This window comes from Silene latifolia, chromosome Y (assembly GCF_048544455.1).
Source record: "Silene latifolia isolate original U9 population chromosome Y, ASM4854445v1, whole genome shotgun sequence".
NCBI lineage: Eukaryota > Viridiplantae > Streptophyta > Magnoliopsida > Caryophyllales > Caryophyllaceae > Silene > Silene latifolia.
Window position 1 is genome coordinate 124073895 of NC_133538.1, and position 12168 is coordinate 124086062.

The window sequence follows — 12168 nt, forward strand, 5'->3', positions numbered from 1 at the left end:
TAATTACCATGATTATGTTTGTGGCAGTTGAAAAGACACAACTGTTCACAGAATTTAATCTCTTATACTCAATTAATCCACTATATAAACCCAAGAGTAACAACCACTTTTCCATCCTACCTTCATTTCTAAAACCTTTTCCAATAACCAAAACTTTTAATCTCTTCAGAAAAGTACTTAATTTTCTTTAAAAAAAAAACAATGGACTACTCAGAATGCACGATAGCTCCCTATAAGAATGATGCTTACAAACAAAATTTCATGGACCATTATAGGGAATGGAAAGTAAGCCAGTTTTCTTCAAACTGGTTTGATGGAGATGACATTCCTGTGGAGATGAATGTACCATCTCACGGTCGTCCTTTACATCCTTTCCTTACTAATGAGGCATTCCTCCGGATTTTTTTTAATCGACTTGGGAGGGAAGAAAAGAGAAACATGGCCATGGTGTGCAAGGGCTGGTTAAAGTGGTTCCTTATAGGGACTGAGCCAGAGGTAAAGGAGAGGGATTATTACCGAGGCGCAGTTCACGGAAATGAAAATGGTGTAATAACTATCACAAAGAGTTATCGGTCCTTGAAAGATTCTGCATCTGCACGACTATGTCTAGTCGTGCAGAAATAATTAGACATCACAAAAGACAAGAACGACAATTTTTAAAGCAAAGAGAAGAAGAATATGAAATTGAGGAACAGTCTGGGGATGAGGGTTATTATGACTCCGACTGTTAGATTAGTTTAGAAATATGTTGTGTTATCTTGTGTATATTGTTATTAGGTATTATCTTGTGTTTTTTTTTTTCAGTATAAGCCTTAGTAGGCTTTACCATTTTGAAAGCCCGAAATGGCTTTTGTAAATATTTTTCTAATATTAATGAAATAATATTATGACTATTTCTTTGTTTAATGTCATTAGCATTCAATACATTATATATATGTTTTATCAAAATGGACAACAATATTTCCTATGAACATTAGCAGTAAAATAAATGTTCCTTTAAAGGCATGATAATGGACATTCGCAGGAATACATTATATATGAACCTTTATTTGTACAAAATAAATTGCCAATCTTTGTAGAGCATATTAGAATTGGATTACTGCATTATTGATGCAATAATATTCAATATACTTACTTACTTAACTACTGTTGAACCAGAAAATGAGTACAAGTGATGCAACTACGTTTTCTTCTACAAATAACAGCTTTAAAACACCAAGAAGAAGAACTGAAACATTAAATTCACTCCAGTACATTCCATTCTGTCCAGAGGAAAAGAAACCTAAAGTAGGACAAGTATTCGAATCGCTAGAATCAGCAGAGTTATTCTACAAAGAATATTGTACAATCTGTGGGTTTACGCCAAGACTTGCAACAACAAAAAGGATTAAAGGCAATGAGTTACCAAACAGTTTTGCATTAAGGAATGTTGTATGCAATAGGCAAGGTGTAAAGGAAAGTAGGAAAAGGAAGAGGACTGATACTGATACTGATACTGCTGAGAATGATGCAGAATATGATGTGACAGACATAAGCCGTGTGAGGCCGATTACAAGAATTGACTATCGTGCATTAGTGCAGTTTAAATACCATGAAAATGGAACTTATATTGTTACCAGATTCGATGAAGGGTATAACCATCCACTTGCTTCGCCTGAATCTACAATATTCTTGAAAGGAAACCGAAAAATGACAGAGGTTCAGAAGCAATTTGTCACAAAGGTAAAGGTGCTAAAACTAGATGGTGTGAAAGCCTATAGAGGTTGGAAGGAGCTGTGTGGAGGTTACGACAACATTGGGGCTACTGAGGTTGATTTCATAAACTTTGTCAGGGACATAAAAACCTGCATTGGTAATTTTGATGCACAAATGTTTGTTGAAAATCTTATTGGGAGAAAAGACACATGCAGTTCATTTTACTTTGATTTCATAGTAGATGAAAACAAGTGCCTGGCTGGAGTGTTTTGGGCAGATCCGATCTGCCAAAAGAACTACATGCTATTTGGTGAGGTTTTATCAGCAGATGCTACATATGGAACAAAAAAGTACGATATGGTGTTTGTGCCTTTCACAGGAGTTGATCACCACAAAAGGTGCATAACGTTTGGAACTGGGTTGATAGGTGATGAAAGTATTGAGTGTTATACATGGTTCTTCAAGACATTTTTGGAAGCAATGGGCGGGTGCCAACCGAGAATTATAATTACTGATCAGGACAAATCAATGAAGTTAGTAGTCCCGGAAGTGTTTAAGGAGTCAACACTCAGACTGTGCATGTGGCACATAATGAAGAAACTAAGAGAGAAAGTCAGTTATCAACTGTTTCAAGATGAGGATTTTAAGACCAGGCTCAATAGGTGTGTTTGGAACAACCAACTTGAGCCTCATGATTTCGAAGAACAATGGGGGAAGATAATGACTGATTATCAACTTGTAGAACACGAGTGATTTTCAGATTTGTACGATTTCAGGGAACAGTGGATCCCTGCCTATTTGAAAGATGTTTCAATGTCTGGCTTGATGAGGGTTACTTCTAGGTCTGAGAGTGAAAACAGTTTCTTTGACAGGCTCCTCACACCTCATTTGACCCTTGTTGAATTTTGGGTGTGCTATGAGAGTGCCTTGGAAGCACAAAGACACAAGCAGTCCAAATTGAATAGTGACAACAAACACTCTGAAATCCCACGGAAAACAAAGTCAAACCTTAAAGTCCATGCTTCTGAAATGTACTCGCACAACATTTTCAAAGACTTCCAAATAGAATTGGTTGCAGCTTTGTCTGATTGCCATTTTAAAGATGTGGAGAAGATTGATGAGACAAAAATATATATTCTAACAGACTTGCAGATGCCAAATAAGTCATGGAATGTAGCATATTCACCAGATAACATGGAGATTACTTATTCCTGTTCTATGTTTCAGAGAATGGGCTTGTTGTGCAGGCACTGCCTTTGGATTCTACACAACCAAGATTTTCAGAAAATACCAGAACAGTACATAATGCAAAGATGGGCAAAAGCTGCAATGAGTAAGCCTGTCTTTGATAAAGATGGCAAACTAATAGATGTCTCTCAAAAGTTTTCTGATCGGAAAAGTTTGAGTACTGAGCTGTGGCAAGAGGTTTATTCTTGTGTCAGCGTAGCTGAGTGTGATGATAACGACATGAAGCTTTTGATTGAAAAACTGAGAGATATTAGATTGGATATGATTAGTAACAGAAGTGTACCAGCAAAGAAGAAAGACAAGATGAAAGAAATAGAAAAGTACGTGGGCTGCAAAATATCTCAGAAGTTGGTTATTCATGTTCCTAAAAAATCTAAAAACAAGGGTAGGATCAAGGGAAAGAGAATTGAATCACAAATGTTAAAAGCCTTAAAGAAGAGAGGAAAAGAGAAGAGGTACTGCAAAACATGTGGCCGCCAAGGACACAACTCTAGGACTTGCAAAGAAACATACCATCTGACAGGTATGTATAATTTGGTTTCTTGTTAAAGCATATTACATTAATGTTAAATAATTATTAAATTATACAAGCATAGCGCATAGTATTCACCTTCCAAAATCATCAATCTTATATGGAGGCACATAAGCTCTTTGTGCAATGAACATTATGGTTGTTCTGAAGGCACAGATGAGAATTTCAGCAATGTATATTTGGTTAACATTAAATCTATTATCAATTTAGTTGTTCATTTTGGCCATTTTCACCTTATAAAATCTGATATTTAATTGATATTTTGTTGCATATTCACCAAATACTACCATGAAGATGACGACGATGAAGGAGATGAATCGGATGATGTGGAGGACGACGATGAAGAAGATGAATCTGATAACGAAGTGGAAGGTGCAAATTTTTTATTGAGGGATATACATCCATAATATACACTACGAGACCATTCTTAAAGGCTTGTATACACAATTCGATTTTACTGCCAAAGTACATTACTCTTATAGGGAAAGTATATTACATTTGTATTAAAGGATCATTATTTTTGTTCTGTAAGGAACATTCTTAAAGGCTTGTATGTACATTACTCTTCTAGCCAAAGTACATTACTCTTATAGCCAAAGTATATTACATTTGTATTAAAGGTTCATTATTGTTGTTCTGCAAGGAACATTCTTAAATGCTTGTATGTACATTACTCTTATAGCCAAAGTACATTACTCTTATAGTCAAAGTATATATTACATTTGTATTAAAGGATCATTATTGTTGTTCTGCAAGGCACATTCTTAAAGGCTTGTATGTACACTACTCTTATGGCCAAAGTACATTACTCTTATAGCCAAAGTATATTACATTTGTATTAAAGGTTCATTATTGTTGTTCTGCAAGGACATCATCAACTTGATTGGAATTGTTTTCCCAGAGTACAATAATTTTAAGGCGTTTTGCACAATAAACATTATTGTTGTTCAGCAAGAACATAATAAACTTTATTGAAATTTGTTTCCGGAATATAACACTCTCTTGAATTAAAATTTTTTCAAACTTCAGGTTGTACGACTCGCAGCTTCCTCAATATATGTTACATTACTCACACACATATCACAAACGAAACTAAAAAAGTTTTTACAGCTTCAATTCAGCATCTTCCTCATCTTCATCGTCATATTCTTCCCATGGCAGTGGGTTTGAACGGAAATCTATTGCCTTCTTTAGTACAGCATCAAAACATACATTGCCTTCTGTTGAAATCATATATGAAATGTATTTCTTCTGCAGAATTAGTAGGGGAGCATCCCAGCAAAATAAAGAAAACAAGGGGTTAGAACATGTACAAATGTGTACTGAATTATGTATTAAAAATAATTGTATTACTTCTGAAACTCACATCGCCTTTTTTAAGCCCACAGGTCCAATTTAGATTACCCTTAAATGTCTCCATATATCTCATAACGTAAACACCACAATCAGTCTTGTTAGTGTTGTTTCTCCACTTCATCTTTGCAAGAATAGGCTGCAGTTTTTTAATGCGATCAACTTTTACCTTTGAAACACCAATGTCTTTCAAGTATTATGCTAGAACATTACGCTGGCGGAGAAGGGGGGCAAGAAAACATTAGGACACTAATAATTATGAGGTACAATATCACAAAAATAAGAAAATTAAGACAGACATAAAATTTTTGGGGAAGGAACACTCTATGTAAAGTCATTGTACATTCACAATAATGAATAAGAACAGTATGTAGTGCTGTTAAGCAAAAGAGAGCATAGAATCTTACAAAAGACAGTGGTCTATCGTGGAAAAATTCTTCTGATTTTCCGTCACGATGCACATTATCAATGATGATGAACTTATACTTGTTGCTGTCAATGACTAGTAAATGGTAATGCCTTTTATATATAACTGGGAAGAAGAACTGTAGATTTTAAAATATTTAATTAGGCAACAAGCAAATTAAATATAACATGCAGAAAGAGTGTATATTGTCAATGCTAACCAAATAAATTCTATCTGGGTTAACCGAGAATTGGGTAAACTCTTCTTTCATTATATCCTTAATCACGATAAAAATTTCAACAGTGTCCAGTTCTCCATGAAGCATCATCTGTATGAAAGACAAGTAAAGTTTTTGATGTTAATCAAGGGAAAAAGCATTACAAAATTTACTTGTTGAAATAAGTTTATATATATATTTGACTTACAGACACAGCTGTGGTGAGAAAAAATCGATAAGGCTCGGAAGAGTTTCTTCTAGATTCCTTGGCATTCAAAAGTTTTGCCCAACAATCGATCACATCACTCGTTAAATATTTAGATTGTCGTAACGTTGCCATTTCAATACGCCGAAGAGAAATTTCACCCACATGCACAAGAAGTTCCCTGGTTCAGGACAACCAGTGTTAACTCAAAACAGGATACAAAACATTTTAAATTTAAATATTATACATTAGTAGAGATATATATATATATATATATACCTGGCTAAATCGGTATGTTTTCCTCTACTATACGACACATAATCAGCAATGCAATTCTGAAACTCAGTAAGAGGAGTAATAATGCATGTATCTGTGCTTAGTAAATTACGATTTGCAAGGATGCTCAAAGACTCTGGTTGACTTCTTTCATGTTCATGAACATTTTCATTGTTGATGACTTCACCCTTGGTAGTGTCACCACTGTCAACCAGATTATGCACATTTATACTCTTGTCGTTTGTATTACTCACATCTGTCATGTTCTCATTCTTCTCAGAAGCATCATAGCCATCGGGTATAATATTCCCTTCTGTACAACCTACCTCCATTGTTCTCTTCTTAACCCTAACAGTCTCATTGTTGTCAGGGACACCATTATCATCGGTACTCTTCTCTTTCTTTCCAACTACCTCATCTTCTATCTTCTCATCCCCAACAGTCTCATCACCCTCGTAGAATTCTTCATCAGACGAATCCAGTTTCTTGGGGAAGGGCTTCTTTTGATACTGCTTCACCTTTGTTAAAACGTCATCACAAACAATGTTGCACTTGGATGAAACTAAAGTGCAAAGATATTTGATTCTCAATATTCGAAGTCCATCCATCTACAAAAGTTAAAATATCTTGAGGATAGGTAATTTATAAACAAGAATGTGCTTTTAATACTTTAAGAAAGATCATTTAATTAAACCAAAAGTACATTTACAATTATTGGATATAAATTGTTTAGAAACTTACGTTGTTTTTTGTCAACTCACAAGTCCATTACTGACCCCCCTTGTACGTTGCCATGTGTTTCATTGTGTAAATACCACAGTCAACAATATTTTGATGGTTTCTCCAAGGCATTTTCAATACAGCAGGCTCCATTGCTCTTACTCTTTCCTTCAAATCACCAATGTCATTGAAATATTCTGCCAAAGCATTACGCTGCATGGAAAAATTCAGATCAAACTGTCTAGAGAGACCGTGCAAAAAATATGACATTGTAAAAGAAAAAATAACCAATGAAAGGCAACTGAACAATTACCATATTCCAAGGTTTGTTTCCATAACGAGTTTTTGGGGTTTCATCATGCTGTTGATTATCAAGAATGACAAACTTGTTCTTCTCCATATTGAATACGAACAGGTAAAAATACTTGTCGGATATTATTGGGAAAAAAAACTGTTTTATATAAGAAATGATTAGAAGATACAACAGACATAAAATTTGTTACGAGAGTAAATTAGCAGCAGAAAACACTTTGTATTGACTATATATATTGTTTGAGCTAACCATATCAACTTTTGTCACATCAATAATCCCAGCATGATTTAACTCATTTCTAAAATGCCTCTTGAATACTTCCAATTCTCTTTCAAATTTGAATTCTTTCCTTTGCCCTTGAAATGCTTGTTGCACACACAGAACATAATATTCTTCTATTAATATACACTTGTATAACATAAAATTATTGTAATATAGAATGAAATAAAATTTTACATACACATACGAGGGTTGAAGCAAAGAATCGACGTGGTGCTGAAGATTTTCTTTCAAGTTCATTGAAATTCAAGTAAGCTGACCAATAATCAACCGCAGCATCTGCTATATACCGAGGTGGTTTTAGAGATGCAAAAAGATATCGGGTACCCACGACATTCGTAAACTCAAAGAGCTTCTCACTGGTTCAGACGTTACACAAAACAAGTCAGTTAATTACACATATGTATATTATCTTTATTAATAATGCACATAATACCCAAACGAAATGTACAGAATGATTAAATAAAAGAAACATAATAAGTAGAATAAAATGTACCTAGCAAGAACAGTGCCTTTTCCCTTGGTGTAGTAGACGTAGTCAGCAATACAGTGCTGAAACTTAGATGGCTCTGTACATGGGTCAGTGTCTCCTCTTAGTAAATCAAGTTCAGTACTAATATCTAAGCTTGGATTGGGATTGGTTGCCTTGGGTTCTTCACTATAATTTTCAGATAACATGCTACATACAAGGGTATTTATAAGATTATCCGTATTGGCTTCTTCCTCATTCTCCACGTCACTATCAACATAAAGATGCTTCGAATCATTTCGTACATTTTTGTCGTCATCTTTCTTGTTGTCTTCATTCCCATTTTCACACTCCCCTTCTAACAACTCTTTGTTGTTGTCACACTCCCCTTCTGACACCTCTTTCTTGTTGTCTTCATTCCCATTTTCAACCTCAACTGTTTCAACTTTGTTTTCTTCTGACTCTCCTTTTGACACCCCTTCGTTGTTATCTTCATTCCCATTGTCAACTAATTCACCTTCTTTTCTCAATGCACAAGGCTTCTGGAATAGTTGAAATGTATCAAATTAAAGAAAAATACACTTAAGCACCAAGTTAACATAATATAACAAAAAATATGATCAACATATTTACCTTTTTGTATGTATAAAAAATCGGCCTCTTCAATGACATGCTTTCAACCTAAATACTATTTTTTAAAGTTATGTTTACATTATTCAAAGCTTCAACAACCAAAGGATGATTACTAACATCAGTCTCAGCAGCAGGAACAACATCTGGAATATCAGCAACATTAATACCAACAGAACTTTCACTATCAATGAGTCTGTGCTCATTTGACAAATTGAGTAAACTAAATGCATGATCACGAGCTTCCGAAAGCAGTCCTGTTCTCCTTAATTATTGATGCTCCTTTTTCTAACTTAGCCTTAACAGATGATATGTTCTGAGCTAAACTAGTTATACATTTAGCAAGATCAAGAATATACTCCTCCCTGTAGTCCTTTGTTTGATAGACAGATTCGACACCTGTATTGTCAACCACCTCCTCCATTGGTGCTTCCAACTTACCATTTCCAAACATACCGCTTTTCATCTCATCCTTCTCTCTCAATGATAATAAACTACTAGTCCAACCTACCAACGTATAATAATCTCTTTAAACTTTTCGTTCCACATGAACAACGCGATCAAAATAGATGAGCTACAAAAAAAAAATAAAGAAAAAAAAATTAATTACAAGAGAATGAAAACGTACCTTCCAATGTTAAATTAATTTATGAACTTCAAATATATTTTTTGTGACTTTTTACCTCCAAAAACAACAGTGGCCCACCGAAGTGAGTCTCCTTTTCCACCCACTCAATCTTGCTTTCTTGCAAACTTTTTAACAAAAAGGAACACCAATTGTAATATTTGATTTCATCAACATTCATCAACGATTTTAAAACATGATGATTAACCAAAGCCTTTTGCGTGTTTCTCATTAGCAAAGAAACAACAAACACAACAAAGTTAACCTTGAATTCATCACCACCATGATCATGATTTATCAACCAATTCTCAAGCGTTTTGAGTGGAACTTGTCCATCTTTTATACCAAATTGTTGTTTCCATTTGCCATAAAACTCTTGAAACTCTTCTAATTCAGTATGAGTTTTGGATAATTCAACTGTTTTAGGGCCTATTGGGAATCCAAATGTTGATCTTACATCAGAAACCTTCAAGTACAACTTCTCACCATCAAGAAGATCGATACAGTTTTGGTATGGGTTATACTGCTTAATTAACCAGTACCCAAGCTTTAAAGGAATGGAACGAACTCTTAACCAAAACAGCCCACTAAATCCAATCTCTTCTAGCGCGCACCACTGTTCGTATGACAAACGTTCAACTACCTCAACTACTCCTGTAGGAGACATTCTCGTATATGCACTTTTAAACGAAGAGAAATCAAACTTCTGCTTACACTTGGAACCCAATACCATCTTATTACTTACTTTACCCTTTTGAGGACTTTCTTTCTTTGCAGTAACAATTTGTCTATTAACAGAAACAATTTGTTTCTTAACTGCAAGATCATCGTGACTTTCTTCATTTATCTTCTTTGCGAAATATTGTATAGACTTAGATTTACTGTTAATAGTAGCTGATTTACGCTTTCTTGTAAATGGAGCACACTCATTTTTACCATCAGTGGAACTTTCAGTTGGTGGAAAAATAAAGGTAACTTTTCTCCGCTTTTCAGATTTTTTATCTTCCTGCTCCATAGTCTGTAATAATAAAATGAAATTACAAAACAAGTAGAGATAATCAGCAGTTATCTAATTTTTGGAAATGTACATTAATCACAAATATAATGTTCTTTTAGATGATTCAGAACAATTTCTATATTAATGACAAACGGCACATTAATTTAAGCTGAATGTACATTATATTATTACCTTCAATTAAAAACCCAAAAATTCACAAGTAGAGATTATCGTGATTACCTAATTTTACGAAATGTACATTAATAACAAATATAATGTTCTTTACATATTTCGAAACAGTTCCTATATTAAAAACAAACGGCACATTATTTTAAGCTCAATGTATTATATTATTACATTCAATTGAAAATATAAAATTGACAAGTAGAAATAATCACCGATTACTTAATTTTAGGAAATGTACATTAGTCACAAAGATAATGTACTTTTAGATGATTCAGAAAGATTTCTATATTAAAAACAATACGCACATTAATTTAAAGTTGTATGAACAATATATATTATTTCCTTCAATTAAAAATTCAAAATTAACAGAAAACTAGAAAGTAAATGTTAAAAGAATACTTCAGAGATATAAAATTGGGGAAGAACAATGGGAATGTGTTTCTAAAGGTAGAAAAAATAATTCATGCACATTAATCCGAATTAATTTTTAACGATAAAGCAAAGATAAATATCGAAAATCAAAACATCAAAATTATCTTTGCTATTGAACAATTAAGTGATCCAAATTAAACATTATATTAGAGTTATTATAGAGAAGAAACGAAATTGAAAAGAAAATACCTTAGTATAACGGAGGAAATCGGGCGTAACTTCAAAATTATCTTTATTTGTTGAACAATTCTCCTATGACAACGTCTATACTTTGGTAATGTAAAATGACCGAGCTAAAAACGGTTACTACTTTTATTTTTTTACTCCGTTTCTTTTTCTTGTAGGTAGTTAGTTACTACTTGTAATGTAATCGTTAAAAAATAAGGGAAATGATAAATACATTTAATACCCTAAAATAGTTAGTTAGTTACCTTGAAGCTTGGCCACTGCAGTCTCCGAAAAGGGTGGCTTACATGGACCATGTGTTAGTGCGAGAATACATGGACCCGGGTGGGGGGGGGGGGGGGGATTCAACCCCTTGTCAACATATAAAAAAACAAAAAAACAAAAAAAACACGACACCTGACGGACCGAGTAAACCTTCTTTTTTTTTTTTTTTTTTTTTTTTTGGGGGGGGGGGGTAATCCTAAAACAGGACGAGAAAGAGTTTAGAGTTGGATTAAGCGGGTCCTTGCTTCTCATTTGAAGGCGGCAAGACAAAAAGACACCCTAGAGGGGCTGAGTGAACCCCTTTTGCGGGGACCGGGTATCCTAAAACGGGACGGGAAACGGTTTAGGGTTTTATTAGGCGGACCGCTACCGCGGATCCCCCTAATCCAACCCTAAACCCTTTCCCTTGCTTCTCATTCGAAGGTGGCAAGACAAAATGACGCCCCCGTGGGGACGAGTGAACCCTTTTTTTGGGGGCCGGGTATCCTAAAATGGGACGGGAAAGGGTTTAGGGTTTGATTAGGCGGACCGCTACCGCGGATCCCCCGAATCAAACCCTAAACCCTTTCCCTTGGTTCTCATTGGAAGGCGGCAAGACATAAAGACACCCTAGAGGGGACGAGTGAACCCTTTTTTGGGGGGCCGGGTATCCTAAAACGGGACGGGAAAGGTTTTAGGGTTTGATTAGCCGGACCGCTACCGCAGATCCCCCTAATCAAACCCTATACCCTTTCCCTTGCTTCTCATTTGAAGGCGGCAAGACAAAAAGACGCCCTAGAGGGGCCGAGTGAACCCTTTTTGGGGGGACCGGGTATCCTAAAACGGGACGGGAAAGGGTTTAGGGTTTGATTAGGCGGACCGCTACCGCGGACCCCCCTAATCAAACCCTAAACCCTTTCCCTTGCTTCTCTTTCGAAGGCAGCAAGACAAAAAGACACCCTAGAGGGGCCGAGTGAGCCCTTTTGTGGGGGGACCGGGTATCCTAAAACGGGACGGGAATGGGTTTTTGGGTTTGATTAGGCGGACCGCTACCACGGATCCCCCTAATCAACAAAGCACTTACCAGGGTGTGCTGGTTTCTCGCAGTTATAGCACACTCGGTCTTTAGTACCTTTATTGTCATTAACAGCTATAC

The 12168-nt window shown here is 35.4% G+C and overlaps 1 protein-coding gene across 1 annotated transcript; it reads left to right on the plus strand.

The window, feature by feature from the left end:
- Positions 1-201: 201 nt before the first annotated feature.
- LOC141628845 (protein FAR1-RELATED SEQUENCE 5-like) lies at positions 202-3635 on the plus strand. Its single transcript, XM_074441939.1, has 5 exons — positions 202-495; positions 1159-2357; positions 2472-2726; positions 2943-3398; positions 3626-3635. The coding sequence occupies exons 1-5, from the start codon at positions 202-204 to the stop codon at positions 3633-3635; spliced, it is 2214 nt and encodes a 737-aa protein (XP_074298040.1).
- Positions 3636-12168: the final 8533 nt, after the last annotated feature.